The sequence below is a fragment of the Triplophysa dalaica genome, chromosome 12 (assembly GCF_015846415.1).
Source record: "Triplophysa dalaica isolate WHDGS20190420 chromosome 12, ASM1584641v1, whole genome shotgun sequence".
NCBI lineage: Eukaryota > Metazoa > Chordata > Actinopteri > Cypriniformes > Nemacheilidae > Triplophysa > Triplophysa dalaica.
Window position 1 is genome coordinate 7,100,624 of NC_079553.1, and position 17,108 is coordinate 7,117,731.

The window sequence follows — 17,108 nt, forward strand, 5'->3', positions numbered from 1 at the left end:
TCCAAAGACATGATAAATCCAAGGTAGTGTACACTCATGAAAGTATAAAGATGAATAAAATGCAGAGACTGGTCTCGGAAAACACCATTTTACAGCTGTGAAACTTAAGAAAGTGCCGTTGATTTGATTAATATATGTTTATTGATAACTGTTTGTGTTGACACGTTGAAATACCCATGTATCAAAATCATGTTTTGTGTTGGTCATGGGTTGACTCATCAATGTGCAAAATGAACTCGAAAAAACAACTAAGCATCACCTTATTTATAGCAATAAAGTAAACTGTAAAAAATCCAACCACCAAGACTTATACTAGAGATGTGAGTATATTATATAATAACACTGGACATAAACAGCACTAATTTAAGGCAATACCTAAGTGTTAAAAACTGCATCATATTTTAATGCTTACTAAACCAAGGACTTGAAGATTAAAGCGTATCGAAAATCATCTCATGTTTCACAAAAATATAAATCAGTAACCTGAAACAAATCATCATCTGAAAATAAAAACATTCATATTTTATAGTAAAAGGCATGTTATACTGTCATCAAGAATAACTGAAAGACTGTGTTTTGGAGTGATGAGTAAATCATACAAAAGGAAAACATGTTTTCAGCATGAAAAAGCTCTCATTGACAATACTGTTAGGAATAACGCTGGTCTTAGGTTTAACTTCGACTTGATGTCCTAGAATACTGTTACACAATGTCAAACTGAAGATGTCATATTTCTCCCCTTGCATGTTTCATATAATGCATGTGAAGTTCAGCCTCTTCACGGAAATGTGCACCGCATTCAAAACACTCCCAGTCCTCAACTTCCAACGCCTCATTTGAAGGTTCCCGTTCTTCATCTAAAAACTCTGATGAAAAGTTAGTTTTGTCAGATGATTCACCTTCAAATAAAGAAAAGTTGTTGTCTAGTCCTTCTTGACAGACAACATTCGTTGTTCCCAAAATATCTTTTTTCATTACCAATACTTGATTCTGTCCTATGAAAACAGTGTTGTTTTCCCCCAGGGGAACATCGTCTCCTTCCTTAAAGACTGTCAGATGCGTTTTCCGATGTGTAATCAGATTTCCTAGTTGTGCAAAAGCCTTGTGGCAAAAATTGCATGTGTAAGGTTTGGCACCGGTGTGAATGTTGTAATGGTACCGGAGTTCAGCTGGTACCCGAAAGGATTTCTGACAGATGTCACATTGGTATTTTTTGTTATCATGGCCAAGCAAGTGTCTTTTTAATCCTTCTGAACTGACGAAGCATTTAGAACATATGGCGCACCGGTGAGGCCTCAGCTTGTGCATTTCCTGATGGGCTTCAAATTTCCAGACAGAAGAGAAAGATTTATTGCACTGGTCACAGCGATGGTTGGTAGGTTCTTCGGAAACACACCGCTTGTTAAACTTTATGTGAATTGCGAGGCTGGATGGACCAGAGAACGTTTTCTTACATTTCTGACAACTGAACTCTGAAAGCTGGGCCTTTGAAATCATGTGCAGTTTCTGGTGATTTCTGAAAGACTCCAGGTAGGAATAGACCTTTCCACAGATGGGGCAGACATAGATCCTGTTTGTACGGTAAAGAGACTTTTCTTCTGCTGACCGCATAATAACACAAGGCTGGACGGTGGGGGTCTCTGAGGGTTTCACTTGACAGGAACTGTTAAAGCTTTCAAGGTTGTGTTGTTCTTCTTTAACTTTCTTCATCTTTTGTCCACACCTCAGACCACTTTCAGTTTTATAATAGATAGACTCCACCTGACTTCGGACAATCACTAGAAAGGACAGAAAGAGGATTCATAGCATTAACACATGACCATGTTATGAATCCAATTCTAACATATCTATATAAACAGAGTTTTTGCACCGACTGCAACAGTATGCTACAAAATAATTTCACTCTGTAATATGTCACACAGTCACAACAGCAATGTTAAAGGTATAACTCAAAAAGTGGTATCTAGTTGATTTTGATTTCATTTTGCAAGATGAAAACACTGGCCAAGAGGCACTTCCGGTTTCATTAAAAAAATCGTACATATATAATGAAATCCTCAAGATATTTGTTTAACATTTGTTTTAGACGTTTGTATAGTGTTTAGATTGTACAAAGTAAGTTCTTCTCGACCAGCGTTGCTTATGTTCTCCGAAGTGCTATATAGTATCTGATATGCAATACAGTTAATAAGTTTTAAGGTTTTCAACATTTTTAGAAAAGTAGAAAATGTATCAAAATAATTATAACACCACAAATTTATAACTATTTTGGGGAGTTCATCAAAATTGCATGGACTGTGGAGGAAACAGGAAAAGGAAACCCATGTCGACAGAAACTCATGGCTCTGACATGACTGGAATTACATTGTGACTACTAAAATACTGATACATCTTTGGTGGTCTCATATTGTTTTTCTTTCAAATCATCAATTTCAAAAAGAAATTCAATAGAAAGAATTTTTACTTGGTAATAAATGAAATAACTGTGTTAACATGATTACATTGATCTCCAAAAAACTAATTTCAAAAATGTGGATGCCTTTAATAGGCTTTAGTCATGCACTATTGACCAATAGTGTTCACCTCACATGCTGCCAAATAACTACAAGTACTACATAAAAATGCTATTACAAACGCAACACAACAAAACGATTGCTATAGGGGGTAAATAAATATGTAAATAATTTTGTTGTTCAGCTTAACTAAATGGAACAGATCTGTACTGTACTTGAGCAAGAATTTGTTGATCCAAGATTTAATATGCATACTGGTTAAAAGAGGCCACAGCTCTTGTCCTATCGATGAAAAAATAAACATGCAATTCCTATCGATAAAGGCAATGAAGAAACACAGTTTTACTGAAATTATGACCATTTTAATTGAACAATTATGAAGAATTTACATTCACTGTTTTTATAATAGATATACATGTGAACTCGCAAAAGCAGGTCAGATAAAGTACCATAAGAGCAAAATAAAACATTAGTAGTCATTAAGACATTCAGTACATAAAGTATGTCAGCAGGGAAATATGTACAATATTTTGTGAGCGACTCCTTGAGACCGGGAAAATAAAACATCTGACAATGAGTGTCAGCAGGGAAATATGTACAATCTTTTGTACGCAACTCCTTGAGACCAGGTTTAATATACTGTTGGTCATAGTCAAATCTTGAGGATTGATATCTTGATGGTACTATTTTTGTGGCTTTAGAAGTCCACTCTTTGTGTGGCATTTACTTTTAATTCCTCTTCAAGCAAAACAATGTTTAATGTCTAAAAGATTCTCACTAATTTGGAATGTTTTCTAGGCAAAAGTCACTACACACCTAAACAAACAAATATCAAGATATCACATTCTTTACAAGTCAGTCTTTTATAATGCTTTAGTTCTTCAAATGGTCACTATTCTTAATTATGCTTCAACATGCCATGAATACAAATGAAAATGGGTTTTAATGCACTGGAACAAAGCACTGCCTTTGGCAGCAGTTGCAGCTTAGACATTCTTAATATCAATATCCAACCAGTATGTTGCAATGCATATTGATAAGAAAATTAACTTGTCCCAGTATCGTCGGTAAATTTTCAACAGAAATACTGTGCATGTCCTACAAGTGTGGAAAGACTTAAGGAAGACTTCACACAAAAATTCTGTCATTATTTATTCACCTTCAGGTTGTTCCAAAGTGCAAACCTGTATAAATTTGTTCTGCTAAACACGAAGGAAGATTTTTTTAAGAATGTCAATAATCAAACAAATCACACCCCCCATTACATTTATTATCCTTACTATGGCAGTAAATGGGGGATGAGATCTGTTTGGTTACTGACATTCTTATAAATATCTTCCTTTGTCTTAAGCAAGGAAAAGGAATGTATACACCTTAAGAACAATATGAGGTTGAGTAAATTATGACAGAATTTTCATTTTTGGGTGGACTGTCCCATTTTTGAAAATGTTATTAAAATATTCAAGGTCAGACTGTTTGGTTGTTAAGTGGACCCAGAAACAGTATTTGACCTTCCATATATGGTGTTGCGTGACATCAGGCTTAACATTGTACCATAAATAACATTAAGGGTACAATGCCACAATTTGTCAGATTGTGTATGACACAAAATATACAATCACAAATCAAAATCATAGATGAAAAGATTCAAGCATAATATTCAGATTTAATGGATGCTTAGAAAAAACATTTTAACAACTCCAACAACATTTACTAGCCATATTTAACAAACACCTTGTCAGTTTCAAATATTGAAAACTCTTTCAGGGTGACAACAAAGCAATAATATAGACATTAAACTGCAGGAAAACGTGAGGAAAATGTCTAAATACATATTAAGAAGAGTTACCTTGAGAACAGCATGGCCATCGGTTACATAACAGAGATCTAATAAGATTCAAAGTAACAACATAATTTTACATACTTATAGTAATGCTCTGATTTCAGCAGCCATGTTTTCATCTCCCTACCTCTATTTATGCAAAACAGTTAAAACTAAAAGCATCTTCCTTTTTCCTGTTTTCCAAACAGTTTTACTGTACTCAACAATCAACATTATATAACAATACAGTGGTTATAGTGTTAAAATAAACCAGTTAATATGTTCAATCTGTGATGGAGAAAAAGTATCACCATTCCATATTTATACATTACTTTATACATATATTTTCAGAACTCTCCACGTGCATGTGCAATATAATGCTGATGCAGCTCTTCTTCCTTGTTAAAGGAATGCCCACACTCAATGCACGTCAGGTTCCCAGCATCTCCTTCTGGAGGAATCAACTTACTGTCCTTTCTCTCCTTATCACCCAAACACTCCTGATGGTGGTCAATGAGATCTCGGATATCATGAAATATCTGTGGACACAGAGAACATTGAAACGGTTCCTCAGATTTGTGAACAGCCTGGTGCTGCTGTAAAGCTTCAGGTGACAAGAAGCTTTTCTCACAATCCTGACATTGAAAGTTGTGCTCTGGATTAGAAAGCACTGAGTAATTGACCTTGGATGTGGATTTATGAGGTAAAGCCTTCAGTTTGGACCCTGAAGTACCGAGTCTGTATCTCAGTTCGGTTGGGAGGCGACGGCGTACTTCATCGTGCCATGCGAGATGCTGCTGCAGCTGGCTTTCAGTCCAGTAACCACGGCAGCAAAGAGCACAAGTGTGTGGTCGACTTTTTGCCAGCTCCTTATGTGCATTTAACTGCTCCTCGCTGTGAAAATCTTTAGCACATTTGTGACATTTATAAAAACATTTGGTCGTTATGTTTTGAATAGGTTCCTCTTCTGTAGATGGTTTCAGCTTTTTCTTATTTGCATTGCAAGTGCTTTTGTGGTTATGAAGAGCCTCCTCAGAAGCGAAAAGCAACTTACATGGAGAGCAAGTAAAAACACGCTCCTCACGAGATGCAGTAGGTTGTTCTTCAACCTTGAGGTGTTTCTGCCATTTGTGTGCACGAAGACCACGTTCATTCAAGAAACTTTTAGGGCAGTAAGGGCACTTATACCGCGCCTTGCGCTTCTCTTTCTTGGTGATCATTTTGCACTTTTTTTGGAGAGGTGGACCTGATTCCCCAGTATCGGAGATCTCAGACTGCACTTTTTCAGTATGATCAAGCTTGCCATGCGTGTCTGTAAAATGAGCCGTTAGAAGAGACCCACTCGAGAAAAACATTGGACAATCTGGACAGGTGAAACGGTCCTTTGATTGTCGGTCAGCTTGCTCATGGTGTTGAGACTCCATCCGAGGGTGATGCAGCTGATGCCTGCGAAGAACACAAAGGTAGAAGAATCCCTTGCCACATAAATTGCACAAATAAGGTCCACCGTCCACACTTTTCCTTGAGCATTTCTTATAACTTCCTGACAGAAATCTGGCAAATTTTTTGTCTTTGTGCCAACGCTTATGTGTGCCAAGAGCTGAATTTGTGCTGAAGAATCTTCCGCATTCAGGACAAGTGAAAGGCGCGTTTGGTAAACTTGGCTCTAGTTTTACCCTTACAACCTTCGGCTGCCGTGCTGGTTCAGCTCTTAACTTCTTAGATGTATAACCTTTGACGTGAATCCTTTTGTGAAAGTTAAGCGCACCAACCACCGAAAAGCTTCTGTTACAGTCACGACACTTATACTTCAAACTGGCTAATGTTTTCTTCTGTTCTGTTGTGGTATCCGTGTTATGTACCACTACATTTTCAGCATTTTGAGACGATGCAACTTGCTCCTCTATTCCTGTTGTTTCACATTCTTGTGGATATTCCGCGTCTTTGTTGGGTTTTGAACACCTTTTTTGATGATTTTCTAGCAATAAATCACCCGTAAATGAAGCATTGGATGTTGGGCTTCGAAGCTTCTTAGGACTTAGTTGCAAATGAGCAGAATCAATCCCACGAAGGCCACTATCATAGCCATGGCACTTCATGTGAAACTGCAGTGCCATGGCACGGGAGAAACCCTTTCCACAGTCGGGACATTGGTACGAGTTCTTCTTCAAGTTTTCGAGTTGATAATCAAAAGACTTGACAGCACGCTGAAGACCATTGGCATCATGGGACAGCTTGTGTTTAAGGAAACAACCAAGCATGTGGTACGATTTACCACACACTTCACATTCATATTTCTCTTTGGAGTATTCTTTCCTATGGCCATGCCTACGGCCCCCCCGACTCTTCTTCCTGCGTCGAATATGACCAGTCTCAGGCTCAGATGTAGACCTCTCAACATCTGCACACTGTACGTGGTACTGCTTGTGATGATCAAAAGCACCCAAAGACCAAAAACCTTTGCCACATTTTTTACAGTGATGAACCTTTGGGCCCAAAAGTGACTTGGTTGGATTGAAATGTTTCGTCTTTTCTTCTTCTTTGACATTTTGAACGCTGGGTTTTCTCCCACAGCAAACTTTCTGATGATTGCATAGACCAGCTGCAGTTAAATAGCTTCTGTCACATTGCAAGCATGCAAATGTTTTTTCTGTAATCCTGTGACTTTGTTGGTGAGACTCCAATGCAGACAGTCTGGAAAAGCTTACGCCACACTCCTCATTTTTAATACCGTTCTTATCCAGATCTGAAAGCTGGTATGATTTGTGACCAAATCTGTCCTCATATTTTTCCTTTTTAAATTTATGGCAATCTTTTTGCCAAAGCATGTGGTGATGCAAGGACAAAGCTTTAACAAATGTTTGGGCACAACGTGGACAGGTATACAACCCAGAATCTTGAGGGGAACTTTTGCTCATTATTACATCGTTTTTTAACGTTTCTTCATTTAAATGCTCAAAATCAATCTGTACAATTTTTACATCATCTGGAGACAACTGCAAGGGGGACGCTGTAGATGCACCTGTCTGCATTAAGCTCAAACTAATTTCATCCTTTTCCTCTTGGTCAGATTCGCACAACAACACCAGGTCTGGATTTGGATCCTGACCACTATTGCTCACAACATAGTCTGAGGCTGTGACGCGGACGATTTCATAATCAACATCTATAGCCTCAACATCTAGAACCTCATCGGAGCTTTTCACTGTCTTTTCTTTGTGCTGAGAATACACGGTGGAGCCAAAAGCATAGTCTTCTTCCTCATCCTGGAATGTTTTAACTTCGCCCCTCTTTGCAATGTCATGGAAGACATCGGTATGATAGAGCTGATGAGACTGCAGAGCGGACAACCGCGAAAACCGGCGATCACATTCCTGACACTCAAACGCTTTCTTCTTAAGCTGGCAAACTTGATGAAGGAATGATTTTGCTGGAAGCTCTTTGCTGTGAAATTTTGTCTGGTGGTTATTGAGGAACGAGAGCGAAGTGAAGTTCTTGCCGCACTCTGTACATTTGTATAGCTGGCCATCGGCGACAGATCGTCTTTTATGCCAGTGCTGATGTGCTGTCAGAGCCGCAGTGCTAACAAAAGTCTTATCACATTCAGAGCATTCAAACTGATGTTTGACTTTCTCCTTTACCTTTACTTTTACCTTCCCATTTGAACAGGTGCGTGAGAATCTCTGGTGCGTTCCAAGGCCACCCATTGTCCGAAAAGATTTGCCACAGATGCACTGATACACATTTTGCTGATGATCGCCAGTCTGTTCAAGTTTTGCCTCACTGATTTCAGCTTGTTCTGGCTCATCAATAAGTGACGGAGGTTTTTCAGTTGTTTCAAAGCTTTTGGATTTCACCAGCTTCACTTCATGGCAGTGACGGTGTGCGTCAAGGGCCGAAGCGCGAGAGTAACAGCGTCCACAAGTGGGACACTGGAATGATTTTTTCTTTAAATGGGCAAGCTGATGAAACACAGATTTTGAGGCCTGTTTATGAGATCGCTGATGGTTGAGACACTGACCAATAGAGAAAAATGCTTTCCCACAATCCTTGCACTGAAATCTTTTCGGTTTTACCATACCCTTGCGGTAGTCAGCATCTACCTCCTGTTTGATCTCTTGATTCCGGTGCTCAAGTTGATGTTGAAAAAACTCTTTCGAGCTTGAACACCTCTGTCCGCACACAGCACAGCAAAATGTTCTCTGGCCTCCATCTGTTGAGACGAGCAGGTTATCCCATTGTGAATCTGTGTCCAGGCAGACTATGGGACCGTCGTGGATTTTCTCCCTATGTTGCTCTAGGTAACCCTCCTTGTTCCCAAAGGCCACACTGCTATCCTCACAGCAAAATAGCCAATCCCCTAAAAACAGAAAGGGGAGAATGGGAGGTCAGGTCGATGCCTGTTTCCAAAGGAAGGAGAAAGATAAAAATGTATAGAGCCAACAAATAATACTGTGTTAGGAAAGCTATTAATGTAAATAACCAAAGAAAAATAATACTGCGAAAAATTATTTATTTGGATACAGCACAACAGAAAATAATCATAACAAACACAAAAAAGTGTATAATAATCATTTCTGTTACAAAAAATTACTAGACCTCTTCACCCAAGCCATAAAACAATAAAACAATAGTTAAATTCATCAATTACATTTTGCTGTACACTGTAAATGAACACGTCGATCAAATTTGATATCGTAATCTGGCTTGCAGCTTTGTTGAGCAAACCTGTTGCCTAGCAACGATCATTTATTCCTGTTATTCTAATTCTCTGTTCCACCTTAAATAACTTGCAAACAACAAACCATTTTACGTTACATTTTTACAAGATAAAACAACCCACTAGTTATATTAATCAAAACACTGATAAGTCGTTGTTTAAAATGTTGTTGTTTATATTTTAAGTAGGCCTACTTGACGGGAATTTAACAGTAAAGCCTGCCATCTACCGGCAACAGAGCGAGACGGCAGTATCATTTAAGGAGGAACGCATTTCTTGATGCTGTCTGAAAACCTGTGTGATACAATAACTGCAGATCTGCTTAAAAAGACTGTTTTTAATTGAAGGCAAAAACACATGTCGTTGTGAAATCACACCAGTTCGCAAAGCCTCATGTCGAACAACCTGAAACTATTGAATAATATCAGACCGCATCCCAGTTTATAAAACTGAAAATCCACATTGGCATGCAGCACTGCTGATGTTTTGTCGCTATTTATTCATGACAACGCGTAATGTCCGTTTTAAAACAAAACAATACAACAAAACAACAACAACAAAAAATAAGGATTATGAGTGTTATTTTGGCGCATTACAAGTCTACAGTAATTGACATATTTTAGTTGTAACTGTGTGGTTACACAGACTCAAATGTTGTGTAAGCATAGGTCGATGTTAATAAGTGACCCTTAACGTTTACAGCAAGTATGACAAGCTAATAACTGGCTATATGCTAGCGAGTACAGCTAACCTGAATGTCTACAAAGGTTGTCAACAACAAAAAGTTGCTTACCATCGGCAATTTTATCTCTCTCGGACAAGTCTTCTTTATTGGTGGTCCTACCATCCGATCCTTCGTTGGCCTCGTCCAGATAAACAGAAACACGTTCATCTTCATCCACTTCTTCTATTTTAATCTTAACGGCTGGAACTGCAGCATTGGTTTCAACAACTTCGGCGTGGCCCTGGGCTTTCACTATTGGGCCACTGAGAGCTAATTCCATTTCTTCGGTGGTGTTTTCAGCATTAAATATTTTGATTTTGCTAACTGGATCAACGCTAACCTCTTGGACTGCGGCCGTCTCATATTCAGTGGACGATCTTTCATTATTTGATAGCAAACTACCCTCCTTTTCCGAATAAACAGCAGCCATTGTGGCTGTAGCCAGCCCAGGAACAGTACCGCACTTTTCGCGGCAAAGGACCGTATTGTTGGGAGGCAAACTTACGGATCATACTATGGTAAAAGATAGGATCATGAATATTAATGACGTTATGTGACGTCCGTGCAGAACGACTATTTTGATTGGCTGAAAAGCAGACGTTGGGCCCATGGATAACAATTTGGAAAATAATATCTATTTATGCGTTGTACATTTCAGTGTGCATTTTAATTAATTTGTTCTCATAAGGGGGTGAAAAATATTTTTCGCATCTTCTATAAAAAAGCACATGAATGGTGTGGTGTCAAGCACTTGTTATCATTGGTGATTACTGGATAAGAAATGATAAAATAACCAATAATCAATATGGGAGATTTAATTTTTATTAAGTCCAACCACTATAATAATATATTTAACATTTAATCGTATGTAATGTAAAATATTATGTTGCATACTTAAGGGGGACAGTTCACCCAAAAATCATCCTTTACTGACCCTCAGTTTGTTACTTACCTGTATACATTTCTTTGTTTCGATGAACACAGAGGAAGATATTTGGAAGAATGTCTCAGATCTCATCCCCCATTTACTGCCATAGTAGGGAAAATAAATACTATGGGAGTCAATGTGGGATGAGATTTGTTTGGTTACTGACATTTCCCTAATATCTTCCTTTGTGGTTAGCGGAACAATTTATACAGGTTTGGAACAATCTGAGGGTGTGTAAATGATGACAGAATTTTCATTTTTGGGTGAACTGTCCCTTAAAATTTATAAATAGTCTGTTTTTAACCCCCTCATATATTCTATATACATATATTATGTGCAATGTTTTGTTTCTATGGTTTCTTGGCAGTGTTTTACAGTGTCTTATTGCTTATTTGTAAATTTGTGTAGTTTTGTTTATTTACTATACAGTATGTGAAAAAAACATTCCTGGTTTATAATATTTATACCATCTTCTTATTGTCATAACTACCTATCCACCTCTATGAAAATCAACCAAAAAGTATAACTTTTATATTTTGTTAATAAAACCTTTAAGAGGATGGCAAGGACTCAGCTATTTAATACACATACAGTGTGTGTATATATATATATATATATATATATATAGTGGTGGTAAAAAATCAAGCATAAATTTGCAAACTGTGTGTGCTTTTACGCAGGTCAGTGTGTACCATATGTGCAAACAGCTAAGTCATCATTGCTGGTTTTGTGCCCTCAATGTTAACAGTATGAACTAAATATAAACATAATCTTGGACTGTATGATACAAGAAATAGGACAAAATATATAAAGCATTTCAGAAATAAAAAAATAGACATAGGCTATACCCACTGCACAGTTTTACTATGTTCCGTTTTGTGCTCCATAATTCACCTTTATAATTTACAAAACTGACTAATATTAACATTTTTAATGGATCAGACATACCAGCTAGCTTGTAAAATACTTTCTGTATTATTTCTTGATGTCAGCAACTTGATAGAAAAAACAGACTATGGGGTGGTTTCTCAGACAGGGATTATCTTAAACCAGGACAAGGTTTTAGTCTAATTAGGATATTTATGTCATTTTTGAAAGAAATTAAGGGTTAGGGTAACATTACTGGCGTGCATCTCGTGACAAAACAATCACACCAATATATTTGAAGATATATCAGTGAAAGTTGTTTTCGATCAACACACCTTCAGCATTTAAATTAGTCTGGGACTGGTCTTAAGGCCTGTCCCGGAAACCGCCCCTATGAGTTTGTGTTTATCATAGGGTAATCAAATATAATATTGTGTTACAATATTTTAAAAAAAACATAAATTGTATCAAAGGGTATCAATGATCGCGCCAACGTTTGGTTTGTAGAAAATAAAGCATGTGAAACAAAGATATGATCTACTGGAAATTTAATGAATGGATTAAAAACATTTTTTTTTACATCAACACACACATTCCATTACCTTAACGGCGCGTACAATAAAACAGCAACTGATCTATTAAACTGAGCTATTATTGTGTGTATAATGTTAAGTGATTTTTTTGTGTGTTTTGTGATAAAATTCAGACATCTCGCTGTGCATGTTGCATATAATGCATTTGTAATTCTAAGTCTCCGGGCAAGGAACAACCACAGATCATGCACTGGAACAGGTGATCTGGAGGAAATGGCATTTTATTGCCAATTTTTTGTGGCTCAGCTTGCTGGGCTAACTGATGTAAATTTGTCACTTGTGGTATGAGTGGGATCTCATTTATGGTTCCCTGTGAGGAAAAGAAAATGCCTTGCGGTAACGGACCTGGAAGTTGACTTCCAACAGAAAGCATTGGAAGAGGAGCTGATATATTAAGGGCTGGTGGAGGAAACGGAGAGGAGATAAAAGATGAGGGCTGGTTTAAAGGAATCTGCTGGCCAGAAATGAGGGCTATGTGCTGTGGCAGGCACATGTGGCCTTGTTGAACTGGTCCGTTTAGGAGCGCTTGGGAAACAACCGGAGCGGTTTGAAATCCCCATATAGGAGGTCTGTCTCCGAGAGGAAAGCGAGCTGTTGTATATGGCAAGTTTATCTGACCCATCTGGTTTGAAGGACCTGCACCAACCCAAGTGGGAGGTGTAGACATTTCAAAAGATGTTTTTGGTCCCCAGGGATTCGTGTTCTGCAAAGTGGAACCACCAGTGGACAGCATGATACCTCCAGTCTGACCCATTTCTGCTTTAGCAGGAGACTTCTGGTTCTGCAAATCCTCCTTTCTCACTTGAGTAGGTTCAGATTCGTTGGAGGTTGGTGGATCCAAGTCAATGGTTCCTTTGCCATCTTGCGTCGAGTTATTAAACTGCTCTGGCTTAGATGCTTGAACTGAATTGCAGGGAGCTGTCCACTGTGACTGCTGTGGGTCTTGAATATTAAGCAGCTGGTTTGATGGACTTTGACTGGATCTTGGTGACTTGGTTTTGACATCCAGTGAAGAAGGCCTTTGTGACTCTGGAGAGGTCTTCTGTTGACTGGAGTTTGGTGTATTCACCCAGGGAGAAGGATCATTGCCAGAAATTTTAATTTGACTTCCCGGCCACTGCATCTCAACATTAGTCGTCTTGGCTTCTAATAAACTCTTCTGAGCATGAAGCAGCTCTTCCGGCAGAGGAATTTGTAACGGCCATTCTTGTTGCATCTGAACTGTCTGGGAACAATTATCCGTCTGCAAGTGCTGTGATCCTAGCTGCATGCGCTCGCGCCCGTCCGCCTCAAACTGTTGTGGAACCACATTCGGCAACATTCTCGCCTGTACAATCTGACCAGACAGAGTGCCTTGTCGTAGAGACACAGTCCTTCCGTAGTCTCTAACTAACCTTGGCCTACCTCTTCGGCCAGTACTCACAAATTCTTTTACTCTGCCTCTCGAAGAATGTATAGATAAAGGATAACCGTGACCCGGACCTTGCCGCTTACGCGTGTGTATCTTTTGATGAACTAGCAGACTACTTAGCCAAGGGAAGGACTTGTGGCACTCCTGGCAACGATGGGGTCTCTCTCCTGTATGAGTATTGATGTGATCACGTAGCAAATAAGCCAAAGAGAAGCTTTTCACACAAAGATGGCATTTGTAAGGTTTTTCACCAGTATGAGAAAGCATGTGGCGCTGAAGCTGATTCTCTTCACTGTACCCCTTACGGCACTGCGTGCAGCGGAACGGCTTTTGTTGATGCAGCCTCTGGTGTGTTCTCATGTTATGATGGAATGCGAAATCCTTACCGCAGTCCGGACATTTGTATGGCTTCTTCCCTGTGTGAATAATCGAATGCTGTTGCAAATAGCTACTGAATCTAAAAGACTTTTTACACACCGGACACTGGTAACCCTTGTTGTGAACGCGCATGTGGAGCTCTAACACTGATCGGTAGCGAAAGCATTTGCCACAGTCTTTACACCTGAAAGGTTTCTTCTCTGTCTGGTCCCCCAATGCTCTTTCTGATGGACCATCTGCGTTGTCTGTATTCACAGGGTCCCGCTTCTCAGGGACCGCATTAGCAAGATTTGTGATGTGTGATGTGTTTACGCCCAAGACGTTGGTCTGATGCGTTTCCATGTGGGACTGCAGCGTATATTCTGTTGGGAATCTGAGAGGACAAAACCGACATGCATACATCATTTCAAAGCTCTTGCCGTTACTCATTCTTTCATACTCAGCTTCGTGGATTAACATGTGCGCTCTTAAATCGGCCGCTTTATGAAACGTCTGAGGGCACAGAGGACAATTGCGCTGCTGCTCGACATTATGGTTTGTGTTTTCTTTACCCCCATCACCGCCATATGATACTTTATGGTTTGTAATGCATGACTCCGAATCAGCCGTGTCAGAGACCTTCTTGTGCTGGCGACAGTGGGCTCGCTTGTTTTGTGCAAAAGCAAATCTTTTATCACAGTATGCGCAGTGGTACGGTTTTCTGCCGGTGTGAAGATACTTGTGCTGTTGCAAAAGGCTGCTGTATTTAAAGTTCTTCTGACATGTTTTGCACTGGTGTGGTTTTTCTTCCACATGTCTGCGTCGATGGTCCTCCATGACAGAGCGATGCCTGAAGACCATGTTACAATCTGGACACTCGTATGGTTTGAGAGCCGGATGGGATCGTTGGTGGATATGCATGGATTCCACACTTTGAAAGCCTTTGTTGCACTCTAGGCATCGATACGGACTGTCGAGTGAGTGGCTCTGCATGTGGGCATTTATGGACATCCTGTATTGGAACTCTTTGCGGCACAGCGGGCATCGAAAAGGCTTCTCCACATTGTGTTTACAAGCATGAAGATGTAACCTTACCATTGTTGAGAAACACATGCCGCAATGCTCACACATAAATTTTCTTTCGTATACTTTGTGACTTGACCTCCTTCTCTTACGGACTTTTGATACAAATGTAGGTTTGGTGTCTTCTTTATGTGTACTGCGGTGTTTGATGAGGTCGCTGCGATGCTGAAAGGTGACGCCGCATTCCTTACAAGCGAGGGAGGCCTCCTCATCCTGGTGCATGTGAAAGTGTCGGTGCAGGTTGTATGTTTCCCGACGGGTGAATTTTTTACCACATTCCTTACATACAAGGCGGCTTTTCTTTTGCTTGATAGTAGTTCCAGCATTTTGAGAGACACCCTCTCCTTCTTCTGTTTTGTGCTTATCCTTTGCCATGCTGTCGGGGTCAAGCGTCTCATCTCTCTCCTTTTGCGTTCCATCGCAATGAAACTCTGTTTTTTCATGTATGTTTTTGGTCTCTTTGATGGTATCCCTTGAGCTGGAGTTTTCTGGAGTATTTTCCTGTATTTCCTTGTTGGTTTCATGCACTGTGGAGTGACAACACAGCCATTAACTACAAGGTTTTAGAAGCGTAAGCCGTTCAATACCAAAACAGATAGACATATTTAGGTTTTCTCAAGCTTTAAAAAATAGTACATCCATAGCAAGTGTTTTTATTTTTAATAAGTCTTACAAAATACACTAACAAAGACATATAACATAATAAGCATGATTGTTTATTCTTATCATTTTTTTTCGTAAACAACAAATCATACAGGCATAATTGTACTTTACTGCTATCCCAATATTTGTCCAACATTGTATATTTTTCCCAAACTAAATAATATTAAATACCATAATATATTATATTCATATATTTATCTTGGTATTTAAAATGTTAATATTCCAAACTAATATGTTATTGCTCTGTGACAAATTATACAAAACAATGATGTGTGACTTGTTGAGGTTTGTTTTTGACGTATAAGATATTCAGAAAATACTTGCGATTCTGAATGTGAGCAATTTTGAGTAATAAAACGTCTCAAACGAATCCTGAGCTCCAAGCATGAAAGGGTTAAACTGGCAGATGTGTTTCTGATTGGGTTAGAACAGGCCAATTACAGAGTAATAATTGCTGCATGGTCTCTGTGTTAGGAGCAGCAGGGCTAATAATAGGTGTGAATTGCAACAGTACAACATTCAGAGAGCGAGAAGTGACGTTTACTGAGTGCCCTCGATTCAAAGTTGTGCTTACCTCTGTTTTCATTGTGCAGATCACCCGACGCGTCCTCGCGATCCTCTCCAGGCTCACTCGAAACGAGTTCACCGTTTTTACTTTGCAAGTCCTCATTTATCTTCTGCTCGTGCACCTTAGCTGTCGAATTACATGGCATTTCAGACGCATCTTTGTAGGTTGGTGAAAGAGCAGCGCCATGTGGAGGCGAATTTTCATTTGCTGCTGAAGACGGAACATCGGCGTCTGCAGTTTCTTCACGCTGCTGCCTTGTGCACAAACCTCCACGTTACGATCAACATCTGCATCAGAAGCAGGTTGTTGTTCTACTTTATCACCTGGGAATATACCGTTAACGAGTTCATTCTCTAATGGCTGCTCGGAGTCAGTCCGTACAGTGGCCATTTTCACATATTTTTATCTTTTCTCCACCCACAAAAACATGGAAGCGAGCGATTGATTGGAAGTGTGCGTGACGTCATGCGCGCCCTCTGCGGATGCATTTAAAGGGACACATTGAATTGTTTATTTTCATTATTAACTGTACATTTATTGTTGTATTGATTGAACATATTTACTGATAACGCATGTGACGTTACCGTGTGAACGTAGGCACGTCAGTCCTTTGTAAATTAACAATTGCATTAACAGTTACATGTCTGATTTTACAGAGCTCTGTAAAACACGCATGCATGGCAGGTATTGGTACACATACAACACATAACGAAAAGCGAAGCTTATATAGAACATATTCTTAGATACAGAGTTTTTATTCTTATATCTTAAATATTTTGATGACTATAATTGGAACACAATATTAGATGTTTTAGCTATCCAACAAATTAGCTATATGCATTTACAACCTGTTATAATA

The 17,108-nt window shown here is 39.2% G+C and overlaps 2 protein-coding genes across 3 annotated transcripts; both read right to left on the reverse strand.

Annotated features, from left to right (window-relative positions):
- Positions 1-122: 122 nt before the first annotated feature.
- LOC130432534 (zinc finger protein 729-like) lies at positions 123-10,318 on the reverse strand. Of its 2 annotated transcripts, XM_056761938.1 has the most exons (3): positions 9,849-10,318; positions 4,805-8,695; positions 123-1,778 (listed from the first exon to the last, which is right to left on the reverse strand). In XM_056761938.1, the coding sequence occupies exons 1-3, from the start codon at positions 10,207-10,209 to the stop codon at positions 727-729; spliced, it is 5,304 nt and encodes a 1,767-aa protein (XP_056617916.1). In that variant the 5' UTR covers positions 10,210-10,318; the 3' UTR covers positions 123-726. The 2 variants fall into 2 exon arrangements, with proteins under 2 accessions (XP_056617916.1, XP_056617917.1); XM_056761939.1 differs by lacking the exon at positions 123-1,778 and having other exon boundaries at positions 2,030-8,695.
- Positions 10,319-11,663: 1,345 nt separating this feature from the next.
- On the reverse strand, positions 11,664-17,004 carry zgc:66448 (uncharacterized protein LOC327401 homolog). Its single transcript, XM_056763224.1, is given in 3 exon segments — positions 11,664-15,545; positions 16,256-16,489; positions 16,492-17,004. Coding segments are annotated over 3 exon segments (3,651 nt in total). The 5' UTR covers positions 16,640-17,004; the 3' UTR covers positions 11,664-12,276.
- Between the last annotated feature and the right edge of the window lie 104 nt (positions 17,005-17,108).